Source organism: Pagrus major, chromosome 9 (genome assembly GCF_040436345.1).
Source record: "Pagrus major chromosome 9, Pma_NU_1.0".
NCBI lineage: Eukaryota > Metazoa > Chordata > Actinopteri > Spariformes > Sparidae > Pagrus > Pagrus major.
The window spans coordinates 14,693,027-14,713,050 of record NC_133223.1 but is presented as its reverse complement, the minus strand read 5'-3'; the positions used below and the strand labels follow the sequence as shown (position 1 = coordinate 14,713,050).

The following is a 20,024-nucleotide window of genomic DNA, read 5'->3' as shown; positions in this document are numbered from 1 at the left end:
TGAATGAGAAAAATCCTAAATTATGAGTATAGGTAACATCTAATTTACATATTCCCTTCAAGGCTTTTATACCCAAAACAGAAAATGAGTCCCACAATAAGATGCTTGTGTTATCTCATTCCACCTGTAGCAAATATCAGGCTGCTGCGTCTGAAGAGTGCCCTTGTCAGGACTGTGATTTTCTAGTCTTACTTTTTTTCTTGGCCATACACTTATATATCTGATGGAACAAATTGTGCTTTCCCCTGTAGCTGCATCTGTTTTCAGATCTATTTACATTTGAGTTATGTTTTGTTCCTGTTTAGCGGAGCTAATGTTTGCACACATGATTTACAGAGCATCTTGTTTTTCTCTACCAGCTCTTCTGCACCCAGCAGCAATTTCACCAACATTTGACTCGTTTATCCAACTGTGCATCGGATACTAACATCGACTAAAACTGTTGGTGGGAACCAAGCCCACCTGCTGGTTTCTGATTAGAACACAAAAAACTCAAGAGCATGCACGTTGACAGCGGCTGCTTGTTTGTACTTCAGGGTGATATGTGATTCATTGTTTTACACTCCACTGCATGAAATGGGGAGGTTACAGTTAACAGCAAGGAGCTCATTTACCAAACATACCAACATGACTTAAATTATGTCCCTTGGACATTCACAATGTTGACTTTGGTAAATTTAATTTGCCCTGCCCTTATACAGTATGTACTGACTTTAGTTTGCAGAATTCCTGGCTCAATGTGCACACCAGTAATAACGCACATATGAAATACATAACTCATACCGATCATGAAAGTCATCATCTGCCCTTTTATTAATTGTATATATATCTATATAGTTGACCCTCTATTAGGGATGCAAAATTCCAGGAAGTGAATAATGTGAATTTATTATAATTATTAATTATTTATGAGAGTTAACAGAAGTTAACAGGAATAGTAGGAATAATGTATGGCTGTATTTACCATTTCATACACAGATAGAAACAAGGCTTTTGGCATATCGTAAGCAGACATTATTATAAACCATTCTAATAGAAATGAAAAAATTAAAAATTGAGTTGAGTTGAACTTTTAATAGAAAGTGTTGACTCATTTAATATCGTATTGAACTTGTTGAACATTATTTGTCAAATACATACAATGAAAAATGCTCCATATGGTTAGTTTGCTAGGAAGTTAAGTATCCAAGTAGTACTTGGGAAATTTGAGCTGACAATAGGCCTATGGGCTGTGTGCAAACATGGGTTTAAAGTGAACAAATAATTTAAGAAAGAAATGTTTCATAATTAATAATGAATGACAATAAATTAATTCAAACTCCTCAATTAGCATGCCCAATCAAGCTACATCCCAAATGGTAACAGCTAGCTAGCAAAAACTAGCAGAAAGTGTTAACAACTGTGTGGGGTTTTTTTGTCTAATTTTGCGTATTTAACACATTTATTTCTTTACAGATAAGACATCAAATGTTGAATTTATTATATTTTTATTGTGATATGTGATTGTAGGCTTGTATGGAAGCTGTCTTTTCTCCATACTGGAAACCTCTTGATTTCTAAAAGCCAATTTTGTTGGTTAACACAACCTGTCCAGTGACAACAATGAGGTCTCTTTTGGGTGAAATAAATAAATAGGCTGCTACTGATAAAAGAAAACATGACAATAGCTCAATTTCTCTGTTCATAGCAAGCATTATGCAGAGGAAAACTGCACATAAGAACATTATTGTTGTATTTCAAAATAATATTTTGCGACTGACTGGTGATTGTCAACATTAGAATGACAAAATCACCATGACAAAGAAAAAAAGTGGTGCTTTTACAAAGATATAGGTCCATGTAAATTGATATATTCATAACTTCTTACGTACATACATATGATGTTAATGTACCGTATAAGTCAATGTCCATGTATGATATGTTTTTCCACCAGATTTCATACGACCTCACGGGATCGCTCACGAGAAACAAGGACTCCCTTCCTCAGAATATCCTGTTTACGATGAAGTGTAAGTACCCAATAAATAACATGCATACGAGCAAATTGTGGCATCAGAGCACAGTTGATCACAAAGATGCACTCTTGTCTAAACCAACGGCGCACAGAACCACTCTCTGTCTAAGTGTGGCTGTGTTTGTGTGTGTGTTTCATCACATATGCAGCAGACAGCACCGTCTGTGTGTATATTGTCTATAGAAGGTGCCAGATGTGGGGTGTTGTGGTTAGCGGCACACAGGCAGTCGTTGTGTGACTGCCAGGCTAGCCTTACGTCCAGCAGCCTAATTGCTATAATTCCCATGATGAGGCTAATCTTCTAAAGGCTAGTCCTTCACTCACACTTGGCTGTTGTCCCTCTGTCTGAACGAGTCAATGCGTCACTGCCATTCATCTGCACACACTGACATACGTACTGTGTGGTTTCTACTTACGGACGTCTTCGACTCCCAACTTTAACTTTAAGCCTTAAAGCTAACAGGACAGCAGAGGGATCAAAATAAGTGAAGCAATGATTGCTTTAAATTAAAAGACAATTACCCTTGTAGTTGTGTGTAATTAAGCCCTTAAGTGAGTCCAGGACTCATGTTTGTTTTCTTTGCTCAGTACGCCTACCTGCCATCATCCTGCCCCCTTTCTCTCTGTCTCAGGCTGTCAGATGAGAACCACACACCCACGTTCACACACATGTTGTTTGACTTTCTGAATGAGCTCATTGTTGTTGTGGACCGCTCCACGTGTTGTCGAGTGGCATGGTCCACCCCCTCTTGTTGCCCAACTGATTGTTTACACAGAGACTAACTTTATGCCTCCTCCCCACCCTCACTCCTCCTCTGATGCTTCTTTCCTTCCTTGTTGACATCCTCCTCACTGTTTCTTTCTTTCTTTCTTTCTTTCTTTCTTTCTTTCTTTCTTTCTTTCTTTCTTTCTTTCTTTCTTTCTTTCTATATCTGTTCATCCCACCTCTCCTCATTCACATCCACCCCCTTATTTCCACCAATGCTGTTGCTTCTTTTCACCATTATTTTCTTCCCTCCCTCTCTTTGTGTATGTGTTTTGTGCCCGGCAGCCAGCGAGAGTGTGTTACTGCAGCAGCTCTTCCAGTCCAAGCTGACTCAGACTGGTTCTCTGGTGCCAGCAGCCCAGGGCCGTGTCGGGCTGAGGGGGCCTAAAGCTGCCCTGTTGCTCCACAGGATGCCGTCAGCCTCCCTTGTCACTGCCAATTCTGTCTCCCAACAGCCCCGGAGGTACCATGACCTTACCAAGGTACAGTACACTGGGGCAGAGTGGAAGGTGCAAGCCTCTTGTTGAATTCACTTGAGCGTTATGTTGCAGCCCTTGTTATTTTTGTATATTTTTATCATTCCACAATTGGATTTGAGGGAAACAGTAGATGCATTCTTCATACTAGCTTTAGAAATTAAACTTGAGGATGAAATCCAGGAATGAATGAGTTGAAGGAACACATTGAGAAAGTGACAGAATAAGTCAGAGGCTCTATCGGCAACTGACTGCTCTGCCGATCAATGGGAAAACAGGGATAGTATTTTTGGAAAAAAACAACAGTCTATTTTAAGCTCCTTCCCACCACAGTGCTATATATACACCTCTGGGAATTGGATTTGTTTGACAAGCATGCAATCACATCCACACAGTCATGTCATTTTACTTTTTTCTTGACACACATTCACAAAAACCCAATGACACACCTGATAAATGTATTCCCAATATACCTGTGTCTCCCTCTCCATTTGATCTTCATTTTAATGTTTTTGAAAGCATTTCACACTGGGGCACATGTGTGACTGAAAAGTCTTGCTGGTTGTGTAACCTCGCAGGGAGTCCTGCCTGCTGTCTCTGTGGCTCATTAGCCATCTAGAGAACAGGCTTATATAAGACCTCTCTCACCTCCCTGATCTGTCCCAGCAGCCTAATACGGTAACATTAGGTAATATTGCAGTGCTACACTGAGTGTAAGACAATAAACAAGACAATAAATGCCATGGGCTGTAATTTAAAGTATATGAAACAGAATAATTGGGAGTGATGGAGAAGTGGTCCAGTGGAGCTGTTTATTGCGCATTGGAAACATCCTACACAGCAACAAAGGCAAAAGGATTTTTAAATGTCGTGTTCTGATCTCTAGTTAAAGCCACACAGCCTGATGTGATGTTAATATGTGATGATTATGCTGTAATGATTCCATATTCCTCGGTGGCCACTTGAAGCAAGATTTTTCTCTTTATTATCTCTTTCCATTTATCAGATCCTGAAGAAGAAAGGCTCGAGCTCCTTCCTCCAACGGCTAGAGCGTTGTGGGCCCATCACAGTGGCTGTCCAGCTGAGGGTAAGAACCATTCTCCTCCACAAGCCACACAGTTGAAGTTTATACTAAGACTAGGTCAGGTCTAACTCTAAAGAAGGTGTCTGAGTCATAAACCATGTTGCTTGTAGACATGTGCCTCACCACAAGAAGGTCAGATTCTGCTGGCCACAAGATGTTGCATGTACGCTAGTTTCCTTCTAAAGTTCAAAGGCGTGCAGGTCTTTAAATGTCCAGCCCACAGTGTACCATGCTTTCTGCCCACTACATGGCAGAAAAGTGGGGCCTGTCCACACGTCCTGGAAGATTTCAATGTCCCAGACAAATGGGAAAAATGTTTTCTGTCTTTATTGAGCCACGAAACCATTCTGCCCTTGCCATGCATCCTCAACCCAAAACACATGTGTTGGACGACCTGCAATTGAAACTCAACAACCAACTATCTGATGCCAATCAGACAAAGCACCCATTCCTTTGCATCTGGATCAGATCTCAAATTATTGCAGGAATTTGTCAATGAAACTCAAGTTTTTGTGTGAATTAATCCTCATCTCTACAAACTGCTATAGTTTATGCATCCTCGTCTTCACACACCCACTCCCTCACCCTGGTCCTCAAAAGACTGAACATCATTCTCATTTATTCACAAAACATGGCCTCTGCAAGAAATGCAGCCCTAAGACTTATTCAGAGTTGAGTGCTGTGATTTCATAACTATATAAAGCAACAATAATATGCAGTTAGAGGAATGCAGTTCAGTATCTGCTGCTGACGCAAGGAGGCTGAAATGTGGCTCAGAGAAGCAGTACCTTTGGTTTGAATGAAGCCAGTGTGTTGCACAATCAGAGTTGTGGGCTTGTGGTCGATGGGTCCCTCAGGGAATGGCAGGGAAGGAGAGAGTGGGCTGAAGAATGATGCTGTACCAAGCCAAGCATGAAGCCCTCCACATGAATGAATGAACAATGAACAACAACCACTGTGTGCCGTGCGGATGCATTTGTGTGTGTGTGTGTGTGTGTGTGTGTGCATATAAATGCTGGTAGTGACGTTCAAAGATGAGGGGAGAGGTGCTGATCATTGTACCTAAAGGTATGCAGAGCATAGACTGACGTCAGTTTGAGGAGTGGCAGATACACAGATGTAAGTATTTACGCGAATTTGGATCTGTGGGTAAGCGTGACCTTGGTTGCAGCATCTGTAAATGCAGGACTTGAAGAAAAGCTCTCTCACACGCCCTGAGAAAGAGCAAAGAGCTCTTTGTGTTTTTGTTTCCTCCAGAGGCAAAACACACCCCAAAAAAATCAGACCACTGTGTACCAAACACAACGTGATCTCACTCTCTTCACTATGGCTCAGAAATCAAGTTACAACATCAAAAGGGGGAAGACAGAGAGCCCTTCTTTCCCCTCTGTAGCACTTACTGTACAGCCCAAACACTAATAAATGTTAATCAAAGCACAACACGTAGCTCATTCTGTTATGATCGTAAAACTACCACTAAGTGCATCGACTGTATCTCCGCTCCTTTTCCCTCTTTCAGAACTCGCTGTCGGAGGTGATTAGTAAGCTGCAGGCCTGCAGTCCTCACTTTGTGGAGTGCGTGCGCCCCAACGCCAGTGGCCAGCCGGACAGTTTTGACAGCTTCCATGTGTCAGCCCAGCTGCAGTACATTGGGGTGCTTGAGATGGTGCGCATGATCCGTTATGGATACCCTGTCCGCCTGTCCTTCCCAGGCTTCCTCAGCAGGTCAGTGCCGGAGCATTTGCATAATTAAGAGCGCTGCAGCTGTAATAACTCGTACTCTGAAGTTATTGAACTATCTGTGTGTGCTGATTCATTCACTTCACAGCCTCCTCTTCACTTCCAGCTTTTTCTGTCTTAAATTTGATCGATTTCCCTGCTTCTCCTCTTTGTCTGTCTCACTGATCTCACTTACATTACACTCCCAGCAGGTCACAGTGATCTCTGTCCTGAGTGACACGGCGAGCAGGTCAAAGTAAGCTGAAAGTTTGACCGCGTATGCCTTCTCTACATCTGCTGTGCAGGATCACGTGCTCACATGCAGACCGACACATTAGCACTGACAAGTCACAGCAACCCTCACTGTTAGAGGCACAAAATGACCTTGAATGGCTTTATTGCAGCTGATGAATGCCACTAATACATTTCCCATGTCAGCCCGACACACACACATTAACCAGTCAGTTGCGTGTAAGGTCTCCATGTCCCACACTGATGTTGGTCATTATTTCTCCCCATTAGCTCTTTGCTTAACTCTTCTACTATATTCCCCGGCTTCCCTCCTCTCACAGTTTGGCTGTTTGTTTCAATCTTCCTCTTCCTGTTCCTCTGATTCTAAGAACCAGTGGAATACTGAGAGGATTTAGCTCTAAGTCTGTCTTTTGCTCTCTCTCTCTCTCTCCCTCCCTCTCTCTGTCTCTCTCCCATCCTCAGTCTGTCTCCTGGCCTCTCTCTCCCTCTCTCTTTCTCTCTCTCTCTCTCTCTCTCTTTTTGAGGATAAAGGGATTAACATGAACATTCCTGCCAGATAATAAGAGAGGACAAAGCTGGTCACATGACCCCCCCCAAAAGTTTCCACTACCCTGCTGTAAACATCATCACGTCACCACACACACACGCACAAACTGTGGGTGTCTGTCCCAAACTTAAATTTAAATATTGTTTATCATAATATTGTCTATTGTAAGCCAGAAGACTTGTATAGAAAGCAATGGCTCACATTCTGGTTGGGTTTCTGGTCAGATTTCTCATCATGAATTCATTTTCTAGTGGACTGATAGCACCTAACAAGCAAAGGGATGCATAATAAGGAAAAGAAAAAGCATCTACCCAAGCCCTGTGCACTATTACACAAATGGATGAAGTGTGCTGCATTTATGGTATGTACGTACCGTCCGAGAGCTCACTTATCTATTTCACTTGGTGAGTGAAATAGATAAGTGAAGCTCACATAATAGGTTTTCACCAGGGAAAACCTGAACAGAGAATTGAATCTGGAGAACTAGTCCTGTGTTAAATGATGAAGTGAATCCAATATAGATTATAGTGTTGTCTGTCCATAAGCTGCCTCCTGCTCCTTTGTGTTTTTGATGGATATACCTTGTATAGCCCGCACTGTCATTGTTCAAGTTATAATTGAAAGATTCCTGATGAGGGTTTTGTGAAAGCTGTTGATTAAACCATATGTGTGTGTGTGTGTGTGTGTGTGAGTGTGAGTGTGAGTGAGAGAGAGGGTATGTGAGTGAGTGTCATATAGTGTTAGGCAGTATATACCTTATACCTTGAATATATATAGATATAGATATACCTTGAATTTCCCTCGGGATCAATAAAGTATCTATCTATCTATCTATCTATCTATGACAACACTGTGCTCGCGATGAGTGACATAAGTGAGCATCACAAAAGCTGGTCACCAGAAACAGAAAGAAACTTTATTGTTGGATATGAACCAAAGTGTATGAGGGCAATAGTGTGTTTATTTCCAGTGAATTGATCAGACATTTGTTGATGTGATTTTGATTACAGTTTCAGCTGTAATTTTAACATTTAAAGATATATAGTAGCGCACAATGGTCCGACCTGTCTGATGCTTCCGCGGTGCTTGTTTTGTACTGTTTTACTTTGCTAGAGTCGGTGATATCTACCCAACAGCAACATCTCTGACTAACTATTAATTTGGGATAAACTCAAGCTGTCATTCTCTTTAGTTTGTGGCTCAACAGATAAATTAGGTCCCCAACAGAATGAGGTGGGAAAATAATATCGATTCACTGAAGTATTGCAATTCTTGTTTTTACAATTCCTGAATCAGTTCTTTGACTCCGATTTTGCATAACTAGTGCTCTAGTCTGTTAGCTCAATGCTAATATATAATGGGAATTCCCATTAATATGCTAACAGAAGTTATCATTGCGATCGTGACTGTTTAACAAACGATCCATTTTAAATCACATACTTAGCATAAAACAATATGTGTTGATGAAACTGTGTCTAGCTCTGCAAGGTGTTAGGCAGAAAGTGAGCAACCACTTTAAGGAAAAAGCAGCACTCTCTCCACTTTCTGTCCCTAATAGCTGGACCTTAACAGTGTACTCAGCAACAAATACTTTGGTATCTCTTGTTCTATAACAGGGTGATTGATCTACTTTAGATCTGCAGCAATATCTCTGCTCCCATATTACGGTAGCCCAGGCCAGGGATGGACTGATGAGTAATGAGTTCATGAAAGAGATTCTAATCATTTCATTGATATGTTTGGATGGCTGAACTTCCAGGCCCCAGTGTGGTAGCTGTTGTCAATCAGCCACTAACTGCTGCAGCACATCTGTCAAACTGCATTTAAATTATCCTTCAAATTGTCTAGTGTGGCTTTGAGCGCCCTGGTGGTGGGTTGCTGCTTGAATATGGTCCATCTCTGCTAGAGTTATAGTGAAGTTGTGATGCTATTTCTATGTGTAAACATAGATAGTATTTATAAGTAAAAGCAAGATGGGTAACAGATATGAATTTAAGCTGACCAACATCAGTGCTTGGTTGCTTCAATAAGAAAAACCCTAATCACTCTTTTGACTTGGACATGCAGGATTGGTGATCTGTTGGTTGCCTGGCAGGGCAGTTACAGATCTGGTAAATAGTGTATCCAGTGTAGTCATGTGAAAAGATGATAATATCAGCTTAATGATTCAAGACAAACTACTGGCCATCAGGTCCCCCTCCAGTAGGAGTCACCCACCAATGAAATAATAACCAGTGGCGGTCCTAGCTTGCATGACGCCCTGGGCGAACCTCACCTTCAGCAGCACCCCCTGGGTTTGCACTAACTGGGCGATTTTCATACTCATATTTATTATTTATTAATAACAATACACTGCCCACACTGTTTATAATTACACTGTTATATTTGTACATATTATGTATATACGATTCTATTTCTACCTTTTTATTATATTGTTTATTTTTTACTATTATTATTGTTTATTGTTATATTGAACTGACCTTTAGCTGCTGTGACACACAAAGTTCCCCGTTTGCGGGACTAATAAAGGAATTCTGATTCTGATTGTGAATCCCCTGCTTCACCGCTTTCTCAGCAGACGCACCTTTACAAAACAGAGGGCGCCCAGCCGCCCACTCCCCATATGGCAACATGACATCATTGACTTGACGTGTAAATGAGCAATACAAAAAACGGATGAAATGAATGCAAACAAATTTAAGGCAGCCCGTACGGGTCGGCACCGGGGGCGATCTGCCGAGATGAGATAAGCCCAGAGGCGGCTGCTACAGAGCCGGTTACTGTGGGCGACTGTCCACGCGCTCTTTTGGTTTTTTTGCGGGCGCTCATGCCACCCCTCCACAAATGCTGCCCTGGGCGGCTGCCCATATTGCCCATATGAGGAACCGCCACTGCAAATAAACCAGGATGAGGATCGGCACTCTGGACAGCGGTTGCGATAGAATGAGTAGGAAAAGGTCTGTTTTGTGTGACACTATTATTGGCTGTCCAGTCCATTCAGGATGAACAAAAGAAAATAAAAAATATGGTGTAAGCTTTGTGGAAGTCCCACATGTATGTGTTAAATCACAGAGTAGAAAATGGCTGTTTCCTGTGTAAGACAGTAACAACACAAGGCAATACAACACAGTTGAAATATAAAAAGATACATCCTAGATCCCAGTTTGGACCATCAACATCAAGCTCAGCCCCAGTGACTGTACAAAGTGCGCAAGAAATCAAGCAAACCCCTATTTCTAAAACAGCACCTTGGTGTTTTTTAAATATAGGTTTTCAGTATGACATAACATTTAGGTAAGACCACTTTTTAGTTAATGGAAAGCATGTTTAATTGACCCAGACCAATGAACGCACAGAGATGAAACTGATATCAACACTCACATCCACCTATTGCTAAAACAGCAAACCAGCTGAATTCTCAAAATGTTGAACACAATGTCAAATTTCTAGTTGTAATCCTACTCTTTACTCAAAAAGAAATGAAATTATTGTTGTGCTTTACTCAGTAATGCGTCACTGCCTAGCGCTAGTTTGTGTGCATGTGAGTGTTTTTTGTGTTTTGTCTATATACAAATGGTTTGAATGTGCCTTTGTCTGACGTGTGTCCCTGTTCTGCTGTTTACACATTAAGGCTGTGGTTAATTTAAGTGGCTGCCACTCACAAAGACACCAGTCAGTTCAGCCCAAGTGCCATTCATATCTCCCTCTCTCTCTCCTCCACTGGGCTCAGACAGAGCTGATGAATGAACACAGCCTTGGCCAAGGAGGGAGCTGCTGCAGAGTGGGGGTAGACTACACTCCCGTCTTCACAGAGAGCTTTCTCACATAATTTCTCATTCTTTTCTCACATGGTACTTCCTCTGAACCACCATTTTCTTTTTTCTTCTTTCATTTACCCACCTCTGCTTTCTTCATTATCCCAACATGTTTTATTTCTTTCTTTCTTTCAGTTCAGTCTTTATCTTTCTACACACACTATCGCAATTTTGCCCAGTTTCTTATTTGTCACTCTTTCAAAACAGACCCCTGCCCTTGACTAATCAAAATGACAGGCCAATGAATCACCCGTTAATCTTGAGGTCGCTATATTCTCATGAACACAAACACATAAGTGCATACTCACAAGCACACACTTACACACTGGAACCAGGCAGGCCACTTCACTAAGTCATAGTGGCCGCCTGAAGCAAATTACATTAGTGTCCTGGTAACCAGAGTGATTTATGAGGAAATCTATTTTACTGTTGCTTTTATTTGTCTTTTATGATACACTATGTGTTTTGTGGCTGGGTTTATATTCTGCCAATGTGTAAGGTCAAATGCCTCGACTTGAACCTTGTTTCCCAGCCCTCAGTGTGTGTTGCTCTCTTCAGTTCTTCGTTGTTACAAAGTGGATGAGAAAGAAGCATCAGTATTCATAGCAGATGTCACAAATGCTGCTCACAAAACATATAGGTCGTGTTTTCTATTTGGCCAAGTCCAAGTGGGTGCTCATTACCTGCCACTGATGGATAAAGACACACATTTGTAGGTTATTAAGTTGCCTACAAAGAAGTATTCATCATTCAGACAGACTGATGAAAATCCATGACTAAACAAAGCCAGTAGGCTTTGAGGATGTGGCAACTGAAAGGTCTGTCTGATGGATAGCAGCTCCAGAGAGGAAGTGAGTGGTTTAAATTCCAGCTGCATTGCCTTTACCACCTTTGTAATGCTCAGGAACAGTAGTCACTGATGGCCCGTTGGTCACAGAGAACCACATTAGCGAGCTGTAGCCCTCCATTTAAACTCTTATCAAAGGGGTTATTTCACGTCTTTGACTCCACATGAAGTCCCCTTGGGTCTTGTAAAAGCAGGGACCATCGATGGTTTTCATATCCTCATAGGAGAGGTCATGGGTTTACAGAGTTCCTTTGTGTTTTATGGGCCCAGTGGGACAGCGTGTGCTGTCTGTAGGACTGGTATTACCATACAGAGAGAGGGTTAGGGAGAGTTCAGACAGACCCCACTCCTCCAAATCAAACACATCCTTCATTCACATGCCCTCACTTACTTACTATTGACATCACAAGTGGTTTATGCTTCCAGCCATCTGCTTGTTATATTTTCCACATCAGATGTATGACATCATCAGCTGGCTCTGCCTCTCATTGATAACAAAGGAGCAACTGATATGAAGTTTGGGTGTTTTTTTGTATTTGCTCGGCTCATATTCCTATTTCATTCTGAAAAAGTCATAATTTCAGAATGATCTTTGCACATACAGTACAGTATAGTATACTCTTAAATATCTCCAACAAATCTTCATAACTGATGTCTAAATGATTATATGCTAGTTACAGTGCGGTGTGGTAAAACCAAAGATAGGTTGAAAACTACTGTTCTTCGTTGGGCATCCCTGTGCCATGTCAGCTATTGATTTCATCAATCATAGTTTGGGATAGCTTTTTTTGTGATTAACAAAAATTTCTATCAGTCCAACAGTTTTCAGATAAGCAAATCATGTTTACCTACAGCTCCTATGCCCATTATGACATTTCTATGTGGCAAAAGCAGCAGGAGATGTAGGACTCAAGGAAAATATGATATCACTATTTGGCGTACTTGATACTTAATTTTAGATTTCATTATTTGAAATATTTTTACAGTAACTTTTATATGTCTGTGTAAGAAGTATTGTATAAGCTGATGAAAAACATTTTTGACTTGACACTGTAGGTGAAGCACAGGTTAAGCATTATAAAATAAAATTCAGCTGGTTCAGTTTTAGTGTCTTGGTATTGTTCATACTGACTTACACTTGCTTTTCCTACTATGACAAGTTAAAATGTCTACTGTGAAGCCTGTAGTATTTACTGTATACCTTGTGGAGAAATTTTACATACTAGCCTACTTCTGTTGTAGCTATTCAACAGTGAGTGTATGATATTTTCCTCATATCAGTATAATATTTGGGACTTTTCTTCAGTTAAAAATGGGGGAGAGATCTGTCACCAGTAATAACGCTCTAGTCAAAGCTCAAAGTTTAGATGGAATATTCATAATACATCCTCAATAGAATCACCACATCCGCTGTTGTCTACATATATTATAGTTCAATATTTTCCATTAGCTTTTATTTTTATAACATTTTCAAATGTTGTTTTCAATTCAGTTTGGTTTCTGGAGTGGGTTTGCCTTTTTTAGTTATTTTTCATTGTTTAAAAAATGTTTAGTTTTTATTAGTTTCAGTGCTCGTTATGTGTTCGTATAGATGTCTGGAATAGGTATCACAATACAAACACAACACTTAATGAAGGCAGCTGACTCACAGTCATGTAGATATCCTAGGGTTAGGATATCCATGTTGTGTTGACAAATTCAACCAAATTGACAAAGACTAAAACTAAAGACATTTCCTGTTAGTACAAAATGTTGCTTCAGTTAGTTGTTTTTTTTCTTATGTCATGTTTTTATTTTTATTTCACTTCACTGAAATGTTTATTTACATCTAGTTCTAGTTTATAGTTTAGTTTATGTCCGATATAATAACTTTGACGCGGACCTGTACAAATGGAAGATTTCATCACCACCAGCAGGAGCACACACTGCTGTACCTTTGCTGGCCAGTTAAACCAGTTTGAACTTTAATTATCACTTATTGTTCTTCAGTACAATTGTGTTTACATGTATTATGTCTATTATGAATCATGTTGGCACAAACTGTGCGTCTGCTGAGTCTGTCTGGAGCAGGTGAAGAAGGGCTCAAAATGCTCATAAATGGGAGGATGTTCTGGTTTTTCTTTTTCTTTATTCCAGTCACATTCTTTATCTGGTCCAGGCATTCAAATTGACATGTTTCCCTCCATAAGTCCACTTCTCTCACCCTCACATTACTCACTCATTCACGTCTGCACATTCAGAATTCATACCACATATGAAACATCTACAGTTATTTACATATAAAGAGATACATATATTTTCTGTCACTGAATTCTGTGTCAACATTTCTTTCACTCATTTTCCCTTTCACCCCCACTATCCCAGGCACAAACAAACCACTGTCTCCATCCAGCTGACCATTCATAGCAACGGTTGCCCTTGGCAACACCAATAGGAACAGATGCTGTTTGGCTGGCCTGCTGTATGACCTTGCTGACATTTGAACCCATTGTTTCTGAAAAGAGGGGTTTTCAGTGTGTCTCTTCTAAATGTTAAAGTTAAAGTTCAGCACTTTGAGATCATTTGTGTCTGCTGCTCTGATCTTCTCTGTTTGTATAATGTGTCACAGATATAAAGACATCGTCATCCCAACTTTGGGAGACAAGAAGAAATTATCAGCAGAGGAGAGATGTCGCACTGTTCTGCAACAGTCCAAACTCCAAGGATGGCAGGTGTGTGTGTGTGTGTGTGTCTGTGTCTGTGTCTGTGTGTCCTGCCTCTTTTTCTGTCCCCATCAATAACAAAAGATTTGCCAAATGACTTAATCCCTGACCCTCTATTCCAAAGATCCCATGGCATCTTTGACAACTCGTTCCAGCTGTCCCACCTCATCATCATTCTCCTCACACACACACACACACACACACACACACACACACACACACACACACACACACACAGCAGCAGCAGCAGCATGGACCACTCCGCCCCCTCTCTCTGTTGTCCTGTCTGCCAGACTGCTGTTGTGTCTGAGTGTGTGACCCTACAGGTCACACCAGCTCCCGCCTTGCACACACACTCCTCCACAATGCCTAGCAGACACCTTTTCATACAGCCCTGCTTTAGACACACACGCAAACACACACCACCCCTACAAGTAGTGTGTGTTGGAATGAATAGTGTCTATCAGTGGAAGTATGTCAGCCCCACAGTTCTGTGCACCTGGTATAGACTGACCTCTGTCACCCCCCACAAATGCCCCCTAAGCCCAGGAAATTAATGCAGTGTCAACATGCAAACCCCATCCCCTGCAAACTCCACACCCACCTATTACCATACATCACTGCTACATCACTGCTCTCCCATCTCTCAACTAGCAAGTCATACTCTTGTAATTGTGTGTGTAGATTGGCAGCAGTAAAGTGTTTCTGAGGTACTGGCAGGCTGACCAGCTCAACGACCGCTGCTACCAGCTTCATAAAAAGATCATCACCTGTCAGAAAGGTAATATGCAAAAAAATGAACCAACTGCCCTTTAGGGTTCGTTTGTGTTATTTCACTAACACCTCTGACGTCTCTGTTTTTTTTTGTTTTACTTCCTCTCCCTCTCAGTGGTGCGTGGTTGGCTGGTCAGACAGCGCATTCATCGCAGGCTGTCATCGCAGCAGAAAGAGGAGTGCAGCGTCCAGCGTTTCCTGCAGGGGGCAGAAGATATGGGGCTGCGAACCTACGACCAGTTGGTCATCCAAAATGCGTCCGACATTGCGCGAGAGAGCGACCGCCTGCGATGTCATGGCAACAGCCTCCTCAACACCCTGGGCAACAGCCCACCGCTCGGCGAGAGGCCTGAGCCGGTGGGCAAGGAGGAGGATCAGCCTGTCAGGAGGTAAACTAGCAAATACCTTCACATGTTTTCACATGAAGACAAACATACATAAGTATTCAATTAATGGAGATATGGAGTTATTCATGTTGTCCTCTCTCTCGCCAAATATTCATTTAATCAAAAAGTGTCATTTGGATGATGGACTTGTACCACAATAATAATGATAATGATAAAAATAAAAATAATACATTTATTTTATATAGCACTTTTCAAGGTACTCAAAGACACTTTACAGGTTAAAAAGCAGGTTAAAAAAGTCTACATGTCAACATGCTACTGATAACTCCACATCAGTACTTGAGTATTTCCATTTTCTGTTACTTTATACCTCCACTCCACTACATTTTAGGGGCAAACCTTGTACTTGTTACTTGACTACATTTATTTGATAAAGTTTTTGGTTACTTTGCAAATTACATGCTGCATTAGAGCCAAAGTAGCACATTCAATTAAAGTCTTTTATCTGCAATTGGATTTTTTTTTTTTTTAAAAACACGGAGATTCCAATAATCACACAAATGTTAAATATTGGAACGGCTAATCGTCCAGGACGATAATCAGTCGACCCACAGTATACAGTGTATACGTGTAAATAAACATTATGTATGATTTACTTTTACTTGTACATTTAACTGAATTTATTTCCCATAAAATTGTTTTGATAGGACATTTGAAGTACATTTAATATCAGGTACTTTGAGACTTTTACTCAAGTACTATTCGAAGGGTAACTTTCACTTTTTCCAGAGTAATATTTTTACACCGTATCTTTACTTTTACACAAGAATGGCTTTTGGATACTTTTACAACACTGAACACACTCATAATACTAAATGCGATGGCTTCATAGTATTGTTTTTCCTTGAAAATAAATCTGCAGTTACTGTCATTTTACAGGATTTATGACTGTATGAAGGAATCATTGGCTGTTATAAATGTGTATGTTTGGTTTTGTGTATATTTACGTGTTCGTTTCCACATGTGTGTGTGCCTGTGTGGGTCATGTGTTTTGTGATTAATGGAGTCATTGTATCCCTGCATGCTGTGGGCTTTTAATTGTATGTTTCATGATGGATAGTCAGATAATGAGCTGCGTTATCAGATTTTATTAGTGTGGAGCGTTATCCTATCTGGCTGGAGAGAATGAAACAACCCTGGAGAACTGAGTTAGAGAAGGGTAATGGGGGAAAAAAGTAAAAGTCACTTCCCTATTTTTTGAAAAACATCAAAATGTGACTTAGAAACCTAAAAATATGTACATGTGATATTTTTCATGCCTTCTCATTTGCGTTGATTGTTAAATAATTGTTACTTTCATTTGAGCTCGACAATGATAGGCTACTAATATGCTAATGTCTCTAATATATGTGTGCTTAATTCAATTTTTTTTGTTGTCAAACTCACAGACACGTACAGTTGTTTTGCTTTATAAAAATAAAAGTCAAAACATTGGACACTGACCTATTATAGCATATTATTTGAATATGCAATGGCCACAGTTTAAACACAAAAATGGAAAAAGTCACTGATTAAATTGAGTTTTAATCATAAGGACAAAGCAATACATCCTGAAGTATAAAAAGAAACATATACTCACATGATGTCTGTATCCTCTATGTGTCCTTGTGAATGTAACATCTTGCTGCTGGGAGAGGAGACAGGATCACAGGGAGGCATCGAACAGGAGGAGAGGGGGTCAGTAGGCAGACTGGGAGAGGACTGTAGAGGGGATTAATAGGCACATACACACAAACGCACACTGACACACAAATGCACTCACATGCACACATTCACCCAAACTCACCTAATTTCGCTGAGGGTTTTTAAAATGCCTTCCCCCATCACCTACTCACATGTCTGGCCAGCCCCCCGCCTGCAATCGTGGAACCAACAGATGGCTCACGCAGATTAGCGAAGGAAATATCAAACTGGATGTTATCAAATTACTGCAAGGAGATTAGATTTAAAGCATAATCTCTTTGGTCTTTATCCTCCAATTGGCCTCTTTAGCTCATATTTGTGGCATGACAGTTGAAGCAGGGATACATTGAGGTTTGAATTCATTGCTGATCTAAATGATATAATTAACTCAATCTGGATTAGAGAATTATTAGATGGGAAAATGTTGCGCCTGCAGCTAAAGCTTGTGTTCTTCTTTTGTGAAATGCATTAAAACAAGCACAAGTGATGGAGGAAATACAAATGTGTTTTTTTTCTTCTATTTAAATATGAATGATGTTAATCTTCCCATGTGTAGGGTTCTGGAGAAGAGTGGGAAAGTCTACGAGGGCTCTGTCAATGGGGGAAGTCGAGTTATTCGCCACTTTCGGTCGAGCTCGGTACCCATCCCCCTGGCAATGGAAAACATGGTCCATTCCTCCGCCAGTCCATCCATCAAACCAGCCCTGCAGCAGGTAGCTCATACCAACGAGGACGGGGCAGGCGGGGGAGGTCTTTCCTCTCCTCGAAAGCAACCTCCTCCCAAACCAAAGAGGGACCCCAACACTCGACTGAGTGCATCTTATGAAGCGGTTAGTGCTGGGTTGACGATGGCTGCCAAAGAGAGCCCCACTCCAGAAGGATATGGTTCGCCAGCTGGAAGCCCTCCTAAATCCCAGCTGTCCCCCACAGACCCTGCAGGTATATCACCTCTACTGGTCCAGAGTAGATACACCAGATGGTGGCTTTTTCCTGCCTAAGTGTTGTTGCCTAATACCTTGACTTTTAATTGATTCTTTTGTAATTTCCTTAGCCAAGCCCCGCCCCCACAGTGATGACTACACAACCATGAGGAAGGTGCCACCCCCAAAACCTAAGCGCAGTCCCAACACCAAGCTGACAGGCTCATATGAGGAGATCAACGCAGTAACACCCCACATCCACCAGCTGCGCCCTGCTGATGTAAAGCTTGCCTTGCTGTCCCGTGCAGGAGGGTTCGGAGGTTTCGGTGGTTTGATGCAGAAAGCGGCCTCCTTAGATGCACCACACGGGGTAGGACTGAGTTTGTTCCAGGGCCAAGACGAGGAGGACGTGTACATAGAGATGTTGGGCTCCCAGCTACGGGCTCGGAGCCTCCAGGAGCCCCCTGACAGCCCAGACCTGGCTGATTCAGAGGCTGTCTACGAGGAAATGAAATATTTCCCTTCAGAAGATGGTGGAACTCCTGCAGCTGTGGTGACCAAGACAGCCAAACTGGAGGCTCTAGGCTTGGGCCTGGTGGGATTAGGGTCATCACCTCCTCAGAGCGGGGAGAACAAACGGGTTGCAGCGGGGGTGACCGCTGCCATGGACATCACTCACTCACAGACCACATTCAACAGCGGAACTGCCAGAACTCCACATGGCAAAGATGGCAGCTGTGACATCCCTGCTCCCTTCCCCAACTTGCTTCCCCACCGTCCACCTCTCCTGGTGTTCCCCCCCTCCCCCGTCACCTGCTCTCCTGCTTCAGATGAGTCACCGCTCACCCCATTAGAAGTAAAGAAGCTGCCTGTGTTTGAGACAAACCTGAACTATGCTACTGGCCCAGACAGCCCCCTGTCCCCACAGTATGCCCGCCAGAGGGCCGACTCCTCCCCTAGCCTCACTGTCCTCATGCCGGAGAAGAAGTCCACACCTCCACTCACCCCTCCACCTCCACCTCCTCCGCCCAATGCCCCACCTCCCCCCTACAGGCCCCCTTCACACTTCCCCTTCCCGCCTGAGGCCAACTTTCTGTCTCTGACGCGAGCAGCATCCGTCACAGGAGGCTCGGACTCCCCCAAAACCTTGTCCTCTCAAAGGGCAAGTGGGGAACCACTGGGGAAGCCACCTCCATACTCCCCAGTGAAAATGTCTCGTCCTGAGCCCCGGAGAGCACACTCGTGCTCCTCCTCTCCTTTGCTGTTCAACCCAGCCAATGGCAGACCACTGACCAGCCCACTGGATGAGCTCAACACTCTGTTCAGCTCTGGACGCAGCCTGCTGAGGAAGTCCACATCTGGCCGCAAGATGAGAGACGGAGGTCTGTCAGTAATGGTCACACACACACACACACTCACACACAGTTACACACATCTATAAATATTGAAATAAAAATGGCTTTTCAATTTTTTAATAGGGGCTTTAAGGCTTTCATCACACTTGTTAGGCCTAAAAGATGAATATAATCTGATCTGGTAGGAAACACTGAATGTAACCGTATTATAATTGTTCAAGAAAACTTACTTAAAATCTGCACTAGAATGCATATAAAAAGTGTTTTGTGACTTTTAAAGAATATCTTAAGAAGGGACAACAGATCACAACTACACAGTTTTTAAATGCATCTACGTCGTACATTATTGGGTTAGTTGTCCTTTTGCTGTTGTGATAACTTGGGACAGACAAGACCAAACCACCAATATGTGAACCTGAAGTGTGGGTATATGTGTAGGGGGTGGGGAATTAACCTTTGCTTTGTTGTAATTTTTCACTCTGTGTCCATTCAACCCACCTGCATGTGGGTATTTATGTGTGTGTGTGTGTGTGTGTGTGTGTGTGTGTGTGTGTGTGTGTGTGTGTGTGTGTGTGTGTGTGTGTGTGTGTGTGTGTGTGAGTGCATTAGTGTTCTATCTACTGTGATGAGTTCATGATCAAAGTCTCAGTCTACTCAGTGCCA

The 20,024-nt window shown here is 42.0% G+C and overlaps 1 protein-coding gene across 1 annotated transcript in view; it reads left to right on the top strand.

Moving 5' to 3' along the window:
* Window positions 1-20,024, top strand: part of myo16 (myosin XVI) — an 88,564-nt gene that overhangs the window by 53,806 nt on the left and 14,734 nt on the right. Inside the window, exons 23-31 of the mRNA XM_073474383.1 lie at window positions 1,934-2,009; window positions 3,066-3,262; window positions 4,263-4,343; window positions 5,860-6,065; window positions 14,129-14,231; window positions 14,907-15,003; window positions 15,112-15,385; window positions 17,643-18,025; window positions 18,138-19,388. Of these exons, the coding sequence (XP_073330484.1) occupies window positions 1,934-2,009; window positions 3,066-3,262; window positions 4,263-4,343; window positions 5,860-6,065; window positions 14,129-14,231; window positions 14,907-15,003; window positions 15,112-15,385; window positions 17,643-18,025; window positions 18,138-19,388 (2,668 nt within the window). The remainder of the gene's footprint in view (window positions 1-1,933; window positions 2,010-3,065; window positions 3,263-4,262; window positions 4,344-5,859; window positions 6,066-14,128; window positions 14,232-14,906; window positions 15,004-15,111; window positions 15,386-17,642; window positions 18,026-18,137; window positions 19,389-20,024) is intronic.